The following is a 19,244-nucleotide window of genomic DNA, read 5'->3' as shown; positions in this document are numbered from 1 at the left end:
ATACATTTATACATTATTGCACTGCAAATAATTTTCTCTGTTAAAGGATTTCCTCTATAAAAACATTAGATAACGGGGAAAAAAAATGCTCATCACAATATCCTGGAGCAAAACTGGATGTCATTAAATGTCTTGCTTTGTCCAACCAGCAGTCCAAAGCCTCAGGAAATTAAACTTACAATAATGTAAGACAAAGAAAAGATTTGAGAATCTGGAATCATGCAAGGTTCAGCATTTTTGCTTGAAATTTTTACATAGTTACATAGTTAATCTATTTCTATCTCTCGCTCTGTGTTTTAAAATGCAAGATTTAGATATTTTTCTCTTTTTCTTTCACTTCTCTCTCTTTTTTTTTTAAATGTGTGTATGCATGGATATACATTTGTATATTTTTGTTTTGTTTTATTTTTCAAATGCTTTTTGATAAAATGTATGTCTTCTTATATGTGGGTAGTTGAATTAATAAATGTGCAGTAAAGGTGAATATACATAGATGTAGACTATGTATATGTTATGTATATGTGTATATGTATATAGTCATGTAACATCTGCACTACCTCATTGGTTATATATGTAGTTGTATTGTGAAAGGCAACAAAAAAAGTCAAAAACTATCTCAAAATTATTAAACAACAGCAATTGTATTAATGGTATGTATTAATAAATTAAGTATTTGAAAAATGATCTGTTAAAGAAACAGCTGGCAATTCATTTCTTTCATTATCTTTGATCTTGCATGATCTTTGAGTTTACCAGTTTGCTTATAAATGTTGAAATGAATGATGAAAATATATATTTTCAAATTACTCTGCCATACCTGGTATTGTATTGTACATCGTTTTAGAGGAGGTAAGATTTTGTGAAAAGCCGTTATATTAATACAAGGCAGAAAGGGTTGTTGCTTGATTAAAACAAATCAGAAAAACAATCATTCTTCTTTCCCTGGAAAAAAGAAAAGGAGTTTCAGACATGGGCAGATGGAAGGAGTAACATCGGTAATGTATGATAAATTGATTTTTAAAATTGCTTAATGTACCACCTATAAGGTAGGTTGAGGTCTGGAATGAATTTAGTGTAAGGGATATTAAACAAATAGTAAAAAACAAACATGAAGTGAATGTCAGATCTGGATTATTCCCAAGGCCAGTAAGATTATTAAAAAGAGAAAAGAGGAGAGGAAGGAGAGGAAAGAGAGGAGAGGACGTGTGCCAAATGACAACGTCGTCAATGGCAGCCTTACTGAGCATGCTCAGTTGATTGGTTGGGGGACATGGAGCTAAGTGACGTGATGAACTGCTGAAAAAGCCAGTCTGTAGGCAGCTATTAATAACAAAACCTACACTACGCTGAATTCTCAAATCTGCATGTCAACAATGGGAGGGACTTAGTGGTATGTCCATGTGGGTGTGTGTTTGTGTGTGTGTGTGTGTGTGTGTGTGTGTGTGTGTGCGCGCGCGCGTGCACATGCACGCCTGCCTGCATGTGTGCATGTGCATGGTAAAGATCGCCTTGCAATGGTGTATGTGGAGCTCTACAGCCAGTTAGGACTGATTAGTGTAGTACAGTCGGGTGTGTGCATCAGTGGGTGTATGTGTTTCTACATGCATGCATGCCTGTATTTACATGGAGACTCCCAAAGACTACAGAGGATTATATAATGTCCTCTCTACGTGCATGTTGAAGGCTGCAACATGGTGGTTGGCTGTTGCAGCGACACAGATCAGAGGAAATCCTGCTTAGTCTGTCCCCTAGCACACAAGTTCAAGTTTGTTTATTATCCTCACAAGGGTACATTTTTGTTTACCATCTGCCACAATAACAGAGACATTATTAAAATAATGAAACATGACAAAAACATTTACCAATTCAGTTATTTAAATACATTATCATCCCTTTTTCAGGTTTTCTGGTGTTTGTGTCCACTACAGTTTTAAAGTATGTTGCCATGGATCTGTATTTTGTTTCTTACAACATTTACAAATAATCTCATGTGTATGTGCAAGCAGGTGTCACTGCTACAAGGTGTTACATATAAATGAGCTAAAGCTGTCACTCTGACTGAAGGCAGTGCACACATAATTACAATTTAAGTAGACAAGTAGAAGTTAATTATTGTTATAACTTGTGTAGGTATAGATTATTTTATTGTCTAATGTAATGCAAAATATTTAAATATAAATAATAATAATAATTACATAAATAATTAAATACATTTAAAAACAGAAAATAAATAATACAAATTTCACAAAATTAAAAAAAAAAATCTGTTTTTTCATCAGCCATGGCTTGATACATGAAAAGTCCAACCTGAAACTGTTGATATATGCTACTAAACAACACTAGACCGCAAAGCAAGGCAACCTCATTTATAAAGCGCCTTTAAAATACAGGAGTAATTCAAAGTCATTTCCATAAGGTGAATACATCACAATGACCCTAGGTGGTTCAGATAGTTAACCACACCTACAACCATAGAGCTCGTCAACCTTTTGGTGTGCTTTATGTAAAAATATAGGTGTGGTTTCATCTCTTCAATCATTTGATCTGACAAAGATCCAAGTAGGATCAAAACTTAAGAATTATTTTTCAGGTCATTTTTGTTTTGTTTTGTTTTACTTTTCCTTTATTAACGGCTTTTTGGCAACTTTTTAAGGTAAAATTTATAGTGTTTGGGCCATTTCTTCTTTTGTTGCTCATTACCTTCTTCCTGTGTTTTAAAAAACAAAAGGTAAAGCTATTTTCAAAGGGTTAAATCCATTTTTTTTTCTTTTTTTGTATTTTCCATCTTTGTCCTAAATACTGAGCAGTGATTTAAGTAAATAAAAGCCCTGGCTATTAATTTAAGTCTTACGGTAGTGATGAAGAGACGCGTGTTATTGTAAAACACTGTCAAGAAGCTGCTCGAAACCTATGCTTTAGTCAGTCTTTCCATCGCGGTCCCCCTTCGGGATTAATGTTGAAATGTCTACACCCGGGTGGGGGTCTCGGGTATTTATCCTCTCGGCAGCAGCGGGAGGAGGGGTCTGCCGGAGCCCGCAGCGTCACGTGGTCCGCCCTCGTCTCCTGTAAACAGCGCGTTCACCTCCGGCTACGGCGAGAGAAGCGTCACTCCGCTCCGTGCCAGCGAGGGAGGCGACTTCTTTCTCGGTTTTTTAGTGAATACAAAGTGCGCCCGGCGAAGAGAAATGCCTCGTTAAAGTCAGAAATAAGACCGCGGTTGTGAATATGGCGAACCGTGTCGAGGAAAGCTTTGTAGCGGCTGGTTTGTTGACTAGAAAGTAACGTCTGTCTTCATCTGGACGAGCAACGAGGTCCGAAGAAAGACAAAAAAAGACTTAACGAAGCGTAAAATCAGCCGCGATTTATACGTGAGTTCAGCTCTTTTTTGTTTTTTAGTCCATTTTTGAGGTATTTTTTCCTCGCTAGGTACTAATCGAGGCAGAGATGGACCGAGGTGGCTGCCAAATGAGCGGCGGCGGCGGCGGCGGCGGTGACCGCAGCGGGCCCGACCAGCCCGGGATGATCACGCTGGAGGACCTGGAGTCTTTCTCGGAAGACCAGCTGTCAGACTCCGGCAACGGCAGCCTCGAAGAAGAGGCAGAAACCATGGAGGAAGACGAGCAGTCAGACCGCCTGCTGCAGTACTGGCAGGACGTTGCGAGGGGACACCAAGTGGAAGTTTCTCAAGGTAAAAAATAATAAACAAGGCGAGAGGGGGAAAAAAGAGATGCAACCCTTTTTTAAAATAGCTAGACTAAACGCACGTTAATTCCCATTTGTTTTCGTCTTTGTTTGTTTTTTTTTATAAAACTTTTGTGAAGTGTACACACAACAAAAAACTTGTTTAACTTAAGTTGGCTCAACTTCCTCAAGTCATACCACTATGCGCATTGACCTAGTTTCCCGTGAGGCAGATAGATAAACCAGTTCCACCCAGGACAGTCCATTCCTTCTTCAGACAACATGTTTTAGTGAAGTGTGTAGCCTAATTATTAAAAAGTTAGTTAATCGATTAAATCAAATGCCTAAGTTTCACACACAGTCAAATAAATTAAAGTTATTGCATTGCCACAGGTTGCAATTTAAATAGCCTAACTGTTATGCAACAATAACAAGTTGTGTTTCCCCAAGTGTAAACATGAAACCTCTTGACTGCTATTAGGTCCCAGAAAGATGAGAAATAGTTAAATACCACCATTATTTTAGTGGCTAGAACTCTCTGAAATCAGAAAACATATTGCAGACTGCTACTGTGTTTTATCTATAGCATAATTCCACAAAAAAAAATCCCAGGGGTCTATTGTGAATTGCATTGAAATTTGGAGATCCCGTTAGTGGAAACAATTAGGAAAGAGGGAGATCGCAAGTGCAAAGAGGTGTTAGTAATAAGCTTTGAATTTACATGTAAGTATTTCTTAAGTGAGGAAAATAGTATCAGTAAGGCACAGCGATTCCTCAGTTCAGGTCAACAAAAATCATCGCCTAATGTCTTATCTGTCATAAAATAGAAAACATCTGTTTTCCTCCTGTGAGGTTAAACATTCTATTAGAACAGTACAATCTCACAGACATAAATATATCATAGTGGTACTGTAGTAATATGGCCTGATACTAAAGCAGTAATGGTGGGCAAATTGTATAATAATACATGAATTTGTTGTCTAGCATGTTATAAGTTCAATAGAAAATTAATGGCACAATAAAATAATATACATTTGCCTGGAATTTTGTTCAAAGTTCCTGATGGTCAAAGAAAAAAAAACCTCTTTTTTGTCAAGGACCTCTAATAGAGTGAATGGTTTAACAGTTACATAGTTATCACATATTTCCTGGAATACTAAGTCTCTGTAATTTAGCACTGGCTTTCAGGTTTATTGAATGATTTGATTATTTCAACGCAAAATGAAATAAGCAGGAAAAAAATCCCATTATTATGGTAAACACACTGCTGAAGGCTGCATCCAATGAACGGCTGCTCTGTGTTGCTGGAAATTGCAAAGGATAATGTAACAAATAAAATAGGCTGCGATAAACACTGGCAGCCTGCACTTTTAGTCATATGTTAAGAAACTGATTTGATTTACATAGTGCTGTTGTTTTTTTGTAAAGCAAGATACTTAAATATATATTTATATATATATGCATTCTGCACATAGTATTTAGATATTTTCAGAAGGTAAATATTTGTTTAGCTTATGTGTACATCAACAGAAAACCGGAGTCAAATTCCTTGTTTGTGTACATGTACTATGCCTGTAAAGCTAATTCAGATTATTATTCACTATCACAAGACACAATAGTTACTAAATGGGGTAAAAACAGCAATTAAATCACATTTATACTCAACTGTATTGCGCTTCCATGCTGCCGCGTTTTGAGCTTACCATACAATAACACCATTGACTGGCATTTCTAAGGTAAAGCTGATAAAAGATTTAAATTCTTATCACGCTTTCACAGCGTCAGACTCTATTTACAATCACTGGAGGAATCCTAATGTTTTTTTACTTGTGCTACTCAGCCTATGACTGCAAATTCACAAGCAGAATGGGGCTTGACTGTTTTGGTTGTTTTTAAGTGACGGAAGTTGTAACTTTAGGTCAAAGGTTGCCGCGATGAAGATTACAACCTTCCTAAAACTGACTAGTATAGTGTGTGAAATGAGAAGAAAAAAAACACTAAAGGTCGAGGTTATTCCTTTGCTGAGTGTATCCACTCATGTTGTGGTGTGTGGGTCCATATACCGACGATCTATTTGCAAGCTGTCTGGAATGTGATGCTCAAGGTTGAACTGCTTTGCAACCCTTAGACTGAAAAGATGGCCGCTGACAGACCAAACTAGTGTCTGACTGGAGCATGCAGTTGAGCTGTCCCTCAGGCACTCCTGTCGCAGCACAAAAAGCACTCACACGCATGGTCTAAATTGGTCTTTACTGTTTAGTTTGCTAGTTACAGTCGCTGTTTTTGGTTAGAAGTGGTAACACGGCTTTTGAAGGAATTTATTTGACGGTTACAACTGCTTTATTGTCAGTGTTTGTTGGGAAATCACATAAACAAAAGGGAGAAAACAGTTGATTTCAGTCACTGATATTGACACATTTTTTTCGGCATAGCAACAGGAGTCTGATTTACCATATAAGCGGTAGAAGTGTGAAGAGAAATACAGCATAGTATCACAATATTTTGTGGCGCACTATTGCATCAATACATGGGTGTAAAGTTGTTGTATTTTTTGATCATATTAATTACTTTTATTGCAAATAGAAAAACTTTAGGTAGTCTTCTACAATAATAAAATCAATTACTTTTTCAGTCCACTAGATACATTTTGCTGAAATAAAAAGTGACCCGGCATATCAGAAAACATTTAAAATTTGCAATAATATTGCATTGTGATAATATCATATTGTGGGTTCTCTGGTGATTCTCAAGCTTAGCAAATACGGCCGTACAATTCATCAAAATATCGCAGAAATCACAATATGGCCAAGTTTAACATTCAAATTGCAGGAGCAGTTTTTTGATAAAGGTAAAATCCCTCTCAACATGCCAAAATAAACGAAGCGCTGTGGTGCTACAGAGAGGGCTTGGACACAAATCATATTTCAGCTATAAGGGAAAGTGTTTTGAAATGCAAAAATAACCATTCCTAGGCATTATAATGATACATTAGCTGTACTGTAGTAGTACATCTTAATACTAAATCAGTAATAGTAGTAGTTAATTGTATTGTAATACTAGAATTTGCATTGTCTAGCAAGTTATAAACCTAATTTTAAAAAATAATAATAGAATAACATACATTTGTCTGGCATTTTGTTCCAAGTGCCTGTTTGTCAAAGTAAAATAAGCTCTTGCGTATTTCCTGAAATATGAAATTTCTGTATTTTGATTCTGATTTTTGGTCAGATATCGTGCTCAGCTAGAGACAACAACAGCAGCTGTTTTCAACTCTAGAACTCAACACAAACCAGTACAAGGGACCCATTGAGGTTATAAAAAACTTCAACAGTTAAAATCCCCTTTCGCAGCAATAAAAGGCTATTTTTAGAAAACACATCAGTTATCTTAATTTGCCCTGTAAAGCACAAAACATTAAAGTGAACATCAAAGCCTTCTTTACAGGTGAAATTGTGTATGGAAAACAGTTGTTAGTCTAGGTCATGGGTTTCTAACCTTTTAGGTGTCTGACTTAAAGTAGCACTGTGTATGTGTGACCGCTCATCACCGGTTTAACATGCCTATATGTCATGAGCAGTTCAACCAAAGTGCCCCACCTCCTCGGACTGTTACAATAGTTGCCAATTGCTATCATTGATAGTTGAAAGGCTGAGAATTTTTTTTTAAAAAAAGAAAAAAAAAAATTAAGTAGTTTTGTGTAAAATAATTATTTTGATTGTCTCCTATCCCTTTATGGTGGCCCTGACCTGAAGTTGGGAACCACTCTATCAGGCTATTTGTCATCTAACTGGGTGCTACATAGAAGCCAGTAACACAGACTGGCACATTCTCCACCCTCTGCCCTCAGACTACAGCACTAATTGAGGACTTAGTACGAAATCACTTGCTGGGGCTTTCTGACTCAGGGAGGATTAGCTACCTTGCCTGTACTGGTACTGAGGTTGTGGCTGTTAAGTCCTGGGCTACAACACTGTAGCTAAGGACACAGGCCAAGGCCGCAGTAAACTCCTTTACCCTAATTGGGATGGAGTTGAGTGGAGAGGGGTGACGTGGGAACTCTGCTTTGTTATTTGATTGACTAACATGCTACATATACAACTTTAATTCCACTGCAGCTACCAATAAGTTGTTTTTACAGTCAAAAATGCCACACCTATATTATTTAAATGGTAATCATGGTTTAAAAAAAAAAAGTGTGTGGACGGCTGTGAACACAAATCTAGGGCATTTTAGCCCTTTACAGACTGTACAGACTTTTTCATGCCTTCTCAGTCAAGCTCTTAGCTGCAAACAAAGATGATATTATTTGCAATGGTTATTCACAATGGCTTATTTCAAAGTGAAAGGAGGTCACAGAAGCAGGAATCATCAACTGTGGACGCACGAAAGGCTTCCAGCTTGTAAACACGACAGAATATATTGCTCCATAGATTCAGGCCAAAGGTGCTCTCAAATAGTCACTGCACTGTTTTTAACCCCCCCTTAGTCAACTGCAAATGAAAAGTTAATAACAAAATTGACCTTGCCTCCCTTCATAAGGATTGACAATAATAAGTGTTTTTGCACACCCATGAAACTAAAAACAAATTAAACAGCAGTGATCTGCCAAATAACACAAACCCCACTTAACTGCATGCTGATCTTTTTATCATGCTAATCTGTTGTGACAATGCTGACATTTTTTCCGTTTCGTAAGCGTATTTGCAACAGATTAATGAAAACAAGTATCAGCATGTTTCTGTGACTCTTCCCATCAGTGTACGCTGCCACTGTAAGCACATGGTAATAATACAGGCCAGTCAACATGTTAAACGTTAGCTGCAGTGGCTGATAAAAGTCTATGATGACATGCAAAAGATGCACACACCCCACATACACTATTGTTAAAACCACAACAGACCTCATTCTGGATACATTTGAAACATTTACACAAGTCCCTGCTTCTACAAACCTACTGTACAATACACTGTGTTGTGTTATGTAACATTACAAATTAGAAAGCCACAAATAGAGTGCACTCTCCCCACTCACTATAAGGGGCGGCTAACCCTACTTTCTGGTTTGTTGCAAGAAGTCAAAAAGAGGAGAAGTCACGGCATTTTGTTGCCAAAAAGCTAAATAGCTGGTGCACTATTATACAATATTGGGATGATTGATCCGGTTTATTGAGGTGTCCGCAATTGGCCTTGGGTCCATGGTCCAAAATGAACACCTGCTAAGCACCAAATACAGGTAGATTTTCTGTTTTGGGCGAGTAAATCTCAGAGGGCTGTATATCACACTGCTATTTAAATGTTTGTACCAAAATAATTACGTAGTAGCAAAAACTAAGCTAAGAGTCTCTACTGTGTTTTGGTGTCATTTTTGGTTGCGCTGCTTCTGCCCTCTGCTGTCTGTCTGTGTCGGACATTAATTTGACACTAACAGATAAAGACTTCATATTGCATTCAAGTGCACCTCATAAACTCTGAAATCTACCTCTATCAGTCCCCTTGGCTGTTGAGTCCAAAAGTAATTTTGGACAATGCTTGGATTAATACATATCTTAAAAGATATAGGTGAGATTTCCAATTCTGCAATTATTGAAAATTTCCTTAATAAAACAACCAAAAACAAATTATTTCTATATGAAAACACCCTATTGTGTATTGGCCATCATCAACTTGAGGGTAACCAAAAACTTTTGTCAGCATACTCAAAACGTATCTGAGTGGATACCATCCATGTATTTCTAGCGGCATATGCTGTAACCGTTCCAACACCATGTGTCATGCCGTATAGCTCCCATGGGGTCACGGGGAAGGTGGAAAGAGGGGGAAATTTCAGAGGAGAAGTCACGGTTTCAAATTACGTCACATTATTGGGGTACAGCACATGCGCAGTAAAATCTGGCAGTTTCTCAAAGGCTCAATAGCTGGCGCACCATCATAGAACAAAAAAGTCTGCAGGAAAAGACCATAATCAAACACTTAAGGTATGCAAACGTGTGCACCCGCAGAGCGCTGTCTGCTGCAACTCTTCAACATCGCAGCTCCAGTTGCTATGTGCATGTGTCATGCCACATCGCTCCCATGGAGTCAAGATCCCTTGAATAGCTTTGGTTTGTCACTGCTCTGCTGCAGTATGTTTAGTATTTTCACAAAAAAGCTTTTTCCATCAGTCTTTCAAGAAATATTACAACAGTGTATTCTGCTCAAATTTTACACTAAATCCATGTCTATTACAGCTGAGAAAATGTGAATACCTTCTGTGTATGTTTCTGACATAAGTGCTATGTAAAAATACATTTTGTATTATACATTAGATTTAAAGAAGAATATTAACTGAACAGTGTTCGGAAAGTGGCACTATATAGTATGATGGTCTTAAAGGGAATGTATGAACCTTATCTGAAGTGTAGTTGTTAACATAATATCTCACAATTATGTGTCAGTTTTTTAGAAAAAGAAAAAGATGAAAAATGGACACTGCAGACCGCAGGTTAGTGGAACAGGAGCCAGACTGTAAGCGGGGCATGACTACCAGCCCTGTGTCGATTAGAAAGCTCAGGTACAAAAACAAGTGTGTGTTGACTGTTCTGCGTCAACACCGAGCAGCTGTAGAGATGCTGCCATAGAAACAAATGAGTTTGTTAGCTTGGCCGTGCGTGCGTGCGTTACATGCCAGTGTGTGTGTCTGTATGTGTGTGTCTGTGGATAACCATGCGGCGGTCTAAGCTGTGATTATGTGTTTTCTCCCTGTCCTTGTCACCATTATTGAGACTCACACATAAACTGGCAGGTAATATTTCACTGTCAAACACTGACGGTCAGTATTTATACTGAGGCACTCCTCCTGATGGCTGATTTACAGTGTAATCTTGATTTCATGAGATGCTGCTGTTTAAGTATCATACTGATGCTCCACACTCTCACACAGAGCTTTGTCGGATGTCATGATCAATCGCCTAAATACCACAGATCCCTCTGACCCAGTTGCCCTCCATGATATTGACTGCCAAAATGTGATTGAATCGGGGTCACCTTAACTGACCTGCGTTTGACAGTTCAGCAGTGCAACTTAGTGACAACTTGGTGAATGAGTTGCTTTTGTGATCGACTGGATATATTACGCAGTATCTTCCACACTAGATTTAGTATAAACATGTTTGGCTAAATTATATCTTTTGCATACACACAATAGAATAACCTAAAAGAAGTTTTGGATTCCTTCAAATGCCTAAAAGTTGTGCAATTTGAGTGTCAGAGACTTTGTTTCCCAAATGCTGGTGACTTTAAAAAAAATGAAAATAACAAAATACTGTGTACACTCCATTTTTTTATTTTAAATATTATAATTTTCTTTCTATTCTCAGAACGAATACAGAATAATTGACCACTCCAGTGTGAACTTGCTCGATTCTATGGCATTATATTCATCAGTATTCATTAATTTATTTCATCACACCGTGCAACCCCCTGAAAAATCAACTGAAAAATCGCCATGGCAGATTGTACAAAATGTATGCCCCTTTCCTTTTCAACTTTCCATAAGAAAAATGCCAAATTTTCCAAGACATTTGGAATATGCTTGAGTGTTTCTTTCTCTTACTTTCTATCTCTCTTTCTGTCTAACTGACGGCAAGAACAGCTCTCTTCTGCATCACATACATGCCAGGAGATGACATACATAAACTGCTGTTAAAACTCCATTGAAGTTTTGGTAACAGGTGAAATATGCTCCAGTATTTCAAAAGCACTGGCTACTGCTGTAGTCCCTCTCTGTTAATGCTAGTCTATATCTGGCCTTGGGCAGCTTTAGTCAGTGTTCTCTCCATCAGCTCCAATAAACATTACTCTCTGCGACATCCTGGCACAGCGTTCTGCCCATCTGGCAGCCTTTTCTCAAACAAACTACCAACATCGCCTGCCAGTAGATTACTGGAAGTGAGGATGGATAAACAAGGACAGATTAGAGACAGGAGACTGCAAGTGTTGATATAATGTAAGTGGGGTAAAAAGTAATATGGAATAGGGCTGCAAAATAATAATGATTTTTTAAAAATAGTTTTTGCTTATGTCAGCTTGCAAGATAACCACAGGGCAAGATCCTGGGATAGTGCACTTAGATATTTTCTGAGTTTCCTGAAAGAGAATATTGGTATAAAACTATATTTTAACGTTTTTATTAGTGTCTGTTGTGTTCAATTTCTCCTAAAATTTCCTTTTATTTTTTAATTCAACAAGAAATATGTTGTACTAAAAGCAGCAGAAAGACAGAACTGAGTGCTTTTCAATATGTTTATCGCAAAGAAATATAATTATTGTGATACTAAAAATGTTATCGCATATAACATGCAGCCCCAGTATGGAAGCATATGTACCGTAACCACGCTGTTAGTAAAATTGCTCTTGCTCTTATGAAATGGTTTTACCCATTTAAACAACACTTTTTGTATCAGCTTTTTAACCGACTTAATATTGTTTATCTGTTAACAGATATGGCAGAACCCATTCATCAGCTGACCAGCAACAACCAGGGACGCAGTACCAGAGAACACATCCCTTTCACTCTCCTCTCACGCAAAGAGAAGGTATCGATCTCACTTTGATTACAACAAAGATATTGTGTATACTTTCTATAAGTATAGACAAGTATATAAGTAGAATCTTTCTATACATTTTTACATATAAAAACAGAAAGCATATCAAATTGGTGAGCTCCTCTTTGCGAGTATGGGCCAGCTATTTATTTTCAACAAGATGATCGTGTCACCCAATACAATAAGCCATTTAAACTCCTTAGGGGACTTATAAATAAAGGGGGCTAATTGGTTTAACTTGAGTTAATTAGTTCATTAAAACTTGGCTGGAGACTCCGGTTAGACAAAGGACAATCATGGCACCCTATTCTTAGAGCAGGTTTTCAGTGCCCTGTAAAAGGACTGCACGTTGACAGCAAGAAGGCTTCAAACAGATGGTTACACACCTGAGCTGCAGTGGTGACGGTGCATACACGGTGTCTGAAAAAGGGGCGGTCGATCAATTTCAGTTAAACTAATTTATTTCAAAACGTGCTTTCTTCAGTCACTTTGTTCTTAAGACTGAAGCTTGTAATATAATATCTAAATGCAAAATCACAGAATTAATCTTCAAATCAGCGCAAAGAAAGTTAATTTAAAATCAAATGCTTCTTGTCAATACCATATTTTTAACTTTGAACTCACATTCTCTCCTGTGAACTACAGATTTCCAATAAAACCAACAAAGAACGTGATCAGCACATGTCTCAGCATAGTGTCGCTCTTTTGTTTATCTCAGTTAGTGCAGATTCCACTCTTTATCAGTGAAGTGTGCTCTGACGCCCAAGATGTTGTTATTACTCACAGAAGTCCAATGGTCCCCTGTGAAAGGGGAGTTACCCACTCACTTACAGGTTTCGAATTTTGCCCACAAACACCACACTAGGGGTGGACCAATATTGCCTTTTTAGGGCTGATACCAATATAGATCATTAATAGTTAATGAGACCAATAACCGGTATTTGGAACTGATGTGCATTTACAATAAAAATGAAAATCTTTCCGTCAATATTTAGAATTTGGAGTATAACAAACCCCAACACAAAACTTTGTTTAAATGCCTTTAGCAAATGTTAAATCAAAATCATCATCATATGAAGCAAGTTCTTGTGAACTTTTTTTTTTTTTTGAAGTCAAGTGAAAATGTAATTAAAAAAGAATAAATGAAAATAGCTCCCTGAGGTTTTAAAGTTCTCCAATGCTGACACTTTCTTTGCATTTTTTAATTAAGTAATGTTACTAAGGATCATTCAAATAAAACACTGATACAGATAATTGGCAAAGTGCCAAATATCGGCTCCAATAATCGGTCAGTCCGATAAATTGATGGCCCCTACACCACACTGCTGTATTGTAGATTGGCGAAGCTCTGTAGTTTGCTTTGGGTGCTTTGCTTTGAGGTGATATGTCAAAGTCAAATTACTGCTGTGGTTCTTAAGTCCGGCTTTGGAAAAAGAAAGAAATCTTCTGCCTAAAACTCTACCATTGTCTTTGTCTGTCTTATGCCTGAATGGTTTGGATTGGCGGTGTTCTGACAGTCGGTCTTACACGCTCAGGATGAGCTACTAGTAACAATACATCTATTGAAATGGACTACTTCCTGTATAAATGTTAAAAGTATGGACATGTTTAAGATTTTTTTCGCCTCTGAAACACACTGCACATGCACACATGTTAGTGGGTCATTTTCAGTGGTTCTTAACCTGTGGTCCAGGGACCCCTAAGAGTCGTCAGTTGACAAAAATGGGGAACAGTTGATTTTCACTGTTTAATTCACAATAAAAGTGAACCCAGTGTGAGTAAGAGTTATAAAAGTAACTATTCTGTACATATATTTCACTTCCACCACAGTTATCTCAGAAGTTGATAGCTGTAACGTGTGCATGTTGCATGAATGTATCAATTTAAGGATCCTTGACACAAAAAAGGTTAAGAATTGCTTATCTGTTTGTCAGGATAATGGCACATGTTGTCATGTAAGTTTGCCAAATCAGGAAGTAAACAAAATGCAGCTGCATTAATTGTGTCAACTTTTTTTACGTGTTAAATATTTAGATTTTATTGCAAAAATGTATGCGTTATTCTGACAGCACTAGTGTAAATATTTAGAAAAGTTCCAAGGTGTGAATTGGAAGCACCCCACATCATTTTAACATAAAGCAGTCGGTAAATGAGAAGAGAAAAATATTTACTTAGTTTCTAAAACTCACTGGTATGTCTAAATCAACAGAATAAAAACCACAGAGATGCCTCAGAGATAATTACAAACACCAACTTCCCGTGTAACATTTTTTCTTGTTGAAATACTGCTTAAAATGTGTGGGGAAAAGAACTCTCACATGGATGTATTTTTCACACATTTCTTAGACAGATCTTAGCGTTTCTTTTGTCAAAGCATTTTCTGCCTTCTGCTTCTAAATGCCTTGCTCTGGTTATGACAGCAGATGTTACAGAGCACAGTTTCATAAAAAAACTTGCTTTATAATACCTGTGAGTAGCTACAGTTCTAACTCTTCTCTTGTCTTGTCTTTCGTCATCTGTACTTTTTACAGTGTGGGGAGCTGCTGTACGAGAAACGTCACTACGAAAAGGGTCACTGGGCGTGTATAACAATGCACGAGGAAACTTATGAACAGAGCATCTGCTATGGTTTCATGAAGATAATGAGATACATCTGCCAGCAGAACTCCTTGTGTAAGTCCACACGCAAGGGACCATTTAACACATGCAGTCAGGTTTTGGCTTTTTCAATTCCCAGTTTTCATTTCTGTTTGATGATTAAAATCTCCAAGCCTGTAATTTTTTAAGACAGCCTGACAGGTAATAATGACAATTCCTATTTCCTTCAGGTGACTACCTTGGCATGACGCTGCCCATTGTCACAGTAATTCGCACAAATGAGAACCATTCTGTGATCTCCCATGACGTCACTGTGGCGTATTTTCTTCCCGCCGAACATCAGGCTCAGCCCCCACAACCACATGACAACGACATCGTCATAGAGATCTGGCCCGCCGCTACTGTATACACAAGGTCAGCAGAGAATGAAAGAAATGTTACACTCATACTATTCCTAAATATCTCCATGTTCTTCTTTGCACTGACAGCTGGTAGATGTGGTTACATGGACAATATTTTTTCAATATAACTGCAATCATTTTGTTCAGAGAGTCTTAACTTAACTTAACTGTTTTCATGGATGCTAAATGTCATCTGATAAGATGTGCTTTTACCAAGAATTGAATCAGGATCTAACTTTTTAACTTGCAAAATCACTGCACCAGCTGTGTAAAGGGTCCAATCTGCTAGAAATATAATTGACAAATTCTAAAATCTTTTCCCAGTTTCATGAAGAAAATCAAATTCATTCTATACATTAAGTATAGAAGAAGAAGTGTTTCCATCTGTGCAGTTTAGTAGCAAGTAGTGTGGATGCAGACTATTGGTTGATGCTACGATTTATCAATGTGTCCTATTATGTCCAGCGCCTCCACAATTCTGCCTGGAGCAACAACGTTACATAAGGCCACTGTTTCAAAATGAAAAATTATTTATAATCAAAGCATTCGCTAATGCACCATTTCTTCTTTTAGGCCCTTTACTGGTCCCACTAATGAAGTAACCATTGTTAACCAGATCAACGTCATGGCTGAGCAGCTAGACTCCCCAGGTGTGTGCGTCAACGACTCATTCATCGTGGCCGGCTACACCAACCCTGCTCACAGCAACCGTCAGAACGAGATCTGGTTCCTAGAGCGACGCTGAGGGACGAGGGGATTAAGCATCATCTTATCTGTGACCCTTGAGCCTCATAAAGACTCCCTTTACACTGCCACAGCTCAGCGACAGCTTCAAGTGCAACCCGATCTTTAGTCACCACCTCTACCTGAAATGACCACCAGCCCAGCAGACTCCAGATCAGTTGGAGCCTGACAAAAACTCACTCTACCCTCAGTGAATTCATGTTGATGTTTATTTAGATAGATCCTCATTTCGCCCACAAGAACTGAACCAAACTACTGCCATACTCTCATAGACACAACCCAGAGGCTAAAGCATCTAACTCCTGCTCTTACATTGAGGGGACTGAAAAAAACACTTTCCTCAGCTCAGTGCCCTCTAGCTAAAAAATGTTGATAGTTTTAACTCTTAGCGCTCTGTGGTGACCATTGATTATTGTCAGAAACATGCAACAGCCTGTCTTTCCACAGCAGAAGCAGGTTGCCAGTGCACTTGCAGCCTTATCATGCTCCCTTTCTGTCTGTTGCACAACTACAGTGTCTTGTCATGTGGGGTGAAGGTCAATGCACTAAACACCAGAAAAAAAATAGTTTCTCTGTAATTCTCCAGCTTGCTGAGGTGATTTCAACACTGTTGATCTGCTGTTTCTTAATCTCTGGACTACATGATTCACTGCAGGTAGCAATGCACAGCCAGTCACACAGTATAACAGTTATATTGTTTCAGTAAGTGCAACAGTAACCAACAGTCAACAAGCCAGTTATTACAGCTGCTGGGCCGCTAACCTAACCCAATCTGAGGGTATGTTCAGAGGTTGGCGTGGTAGGTTGGGGATGGGATCTACAGCATGCAAAACAGTCCAACATCCAGTCCAGGACTGGTGGCATCAACCATAAATAAGCTCAACATGTAGTGGTCGTTTTAAAGTGCTTACGTTCTAGAGGCAAGTCTGCCAGGTTTTGCTTCAGTTCAGCCTTTTTATGTGAAGACAGTGTTCTCGCGTGAGGCAGGGAAAACTTGAACGAGGTTTATTTGAGATCACAGTACAGCAGGTGACTCTCATCCAACTTACATCTAGCACGGTCAGCTAGTGATTTGTTGTTCCAACTTACACACCTCTCTTCACATTATAGTACACGTTATTACATGGTCAAAAACGTATTGTGATTAAACCTACACAGACTTGCACCATGTTGTACAAAATCTCTTTTTGGCCATTAGGCCCTGCCTATGCGGATGCATATATTTTTGAGAATTGTTATTTTTTCCCTCCATATTGAAATAATTTGGTCCACATGACCTTCATTTACAAAATGTCTCTGTCCACACTAAAACGCAAAACAACTCCAGACATGTGCCAGCATCCCATCGTGGTTGTTTCCTGTTCAATTTAAGGATGAAGGGCTCACTCAAAAAATGTAAGCGATGCTCTGGACATGTAAAGGTTTTCCTTCCATTTCTAAGTGACAATAATCCCACACTGGAAAGTCTCTCACTATCTGCTGGTTAGACCAGGGCTTATCCAAAACCGTTTTCTGGCAGACTCTGAACTGCTGAGGCTAAGCAGAAATATTGGGTGCGGCAGACGACTCCTTTCGTCTGTGAAGTGGTGCAGCAGTACTAAGTTTAATCGTGAAATAATCACGATCAGGCAGTGCTAACAAAATATGAACAATCCAGTAGTGTGCCACTGTTGTCACTGTTTCTGGTGTATATGCATCAACACTTAAAAACATGAGCAAATTGGCTTAAATCTTTTCTAAAACATTTGTAGAAAGCAGTGAGCAATTTAACAAAACATGCCCCCAAAATCAGGAAGAAAATAGGAACAAAAGTAAAAGAAAATTTCCTGAAAATGAGCAAAATGACTCCAAATAAAAAAAAATAGGGGGGGAAATGCATACTTTTTTTTCTGTGACATAATTTTAAATATGTGGTTGTAATAATTATACATATACTTTTTGGGACATTTTTCCCTGAATGTTTTTTTCATAAATCTTCATGTCATTTTTTGGTCACCTTTTCCTAATTTGCAGGACATTTTTATTCAAGTTGCTCATTGCCTTTTCCCTAATGTTTCGAAAGAAATCACGACTAATTTGCTTAGGTTTCAAGTGTTAGATAGCTTGTGAAAGGCATCTCAACACAGCACAAGAAACCCAATGTTGATCGAGGCAAATTAAGATTACATCAACATTTCCTAAATGTTTTGTTTTACATTTCTACACAGACATACAACAACCACATTTTTGTGTAGTGACATTACACTCTGTTTGCGTGGGATCGAGAGGCCCAATTGTAGAAGAAACTATCATTTAAAAAAAATTATCCATATATGTGTAGACAGGGCCTAAATTGCCTTACAGCACCATAACTGTAGTAATACCTCTCTTCTAGCAGAGATAACAGTAAATAAAAATATAACCTTAGCATAGTCCAACCCTATACACTAATCAAATATACAAAAACTGTTCAAACAAATAATACCAGAACCTATACAATAGACTATACCAAGACAAACCAAATAAACATGTGCTTAAATGGCTCTTACACACAGGTGACATGAATTCAGAAAACAGACACACATGAACATGAACATGTATGAATGTACAACTTCAGTGAGGGTAACAACACGACACCTCTACAAACCAAACACTGAAAAACCCACTGATTTTACAGCTGAATGACAATCATAAAATACTTATTTACACCCTTTTCTCTTAAGAAAATACTGCAAGTCAATGCATTCCTCGTTTGAAACCTATTCACACGCAGAATAGTTAACTTATGGACCTCTTTCTTATGCTCTTTCTACTTCTGCTGCTCCGGGTCAATGTTAAGCAGTCACTGCTGAACTGCAAACACCACTGCTGCTGAGTAGAAAACAATGCAACCGATAGAGTGCAGAGAATACCTCTACTGTGGTTACACTCTTTTTGTTAAATAGGAGCAGAAAACTGTTTTTAGTTAAAATTGTTTTAAATGTTCTATCGCCGACTTAAAAAGAGTCTATAAAGTCAGAGTGAAATACATTTGTATGTTTATCTTCACTATATTTTTAATAAAACTCATGCAATTAAACATAAAAAAGAGCGATACACATCAAACCAGCTACACCTAGAGTTCACAGTAATGTAGGGATGCTTCTGCTTTGACCATTACTGCTTGGGTGCCAGTGAAATAAAACTGGAAATCAACAAGCGTAAACATCACTGTGAGGATTTTTATCAGGACAGATGTATCGTATCGTATTATTGAGGCC

The 19,244-nt window shown here is 38.0% G+C and overlaps 2 protein-coding genes across 3 annotated transcripts in view; one reads left to right on the top strand and one right to left on the bottom strand.

Annotated features, from left to right (window-relative positions):
- The window catches only part of fancm (FA complementation group M), a 66,808-nt gene that overhangs the window by 40,568 nt on the left and 6,996 nt on the right, over positions 1-19,244 (bottom strand). The gene's annotated exons all lie outside the window — the stretch shown is intronic.
- On the top strand, positions 3,096-17,840 carry soul3 (heme-binding protein soul3). The gene is made up of 5 exons (XM_042500726.1): positions 3,096-3,688; positions 12,159-12,253; positions 14,794-14,935; positions 15,091-15,274; positions 15,835-17,840. The coding sequence occupies exons 1-5, from the start codon at positions 3,445-3,447 to the stop codon at positions 16,004-16,006; spliced, it is 837 nt and encodes a 278-aa protein (XP_042356660.1). The 5' UTR covers positions 3,096-3,444; the 3' UTR covers positions 16,007-17,840.

The sequence above is a fragment of the Plectropomus leopardus genome, chromosome 14, assembly GCF_008729295.1.
Source record: "Plectropomus leopardus isolate mb chromosome 14, YSFRI_Pleo_2.0, whole genome shotgun sequence".
In the NCBI taxonomy this organism is placed as follows: domain Eukaryota; kingdom Metazoa; phylum Chordata; class Actinopteri; order Perciformes; family Serranidae; genus Plectropomus; species Plectropomus leopardus.
The sequence above is the reverse complement of the archived record's forward strand: the minus strand, read 5'-3'. Positions and strand labels throughout refer to the sequence as shown.

Bases quoted from the DNA above. Each gene is read 5' to 3' on its own strand.
- soul3 (XM_042500726.1), top strand. From the start codon at position 3,445: ATGGACCGAGGTGGCTGCCAAATGAGCGGCGGCGGCGGCGGCGGCGGT. The intron at 3,689-12,158 runs GTAAAAAATAAT...ATCTGTTAACAG, and splicing joins CCAAGTGGAAGTTTCTCAAG to ATATGGCAGAACCCATTCAT. The intron at 14,936-15,090 runs GTAAGTCCACAC...TATTTCCTTCAG, and splicing joins CTGCCAGCAGAACTCCTTGT to GTGACTACCTTGGCATGACG.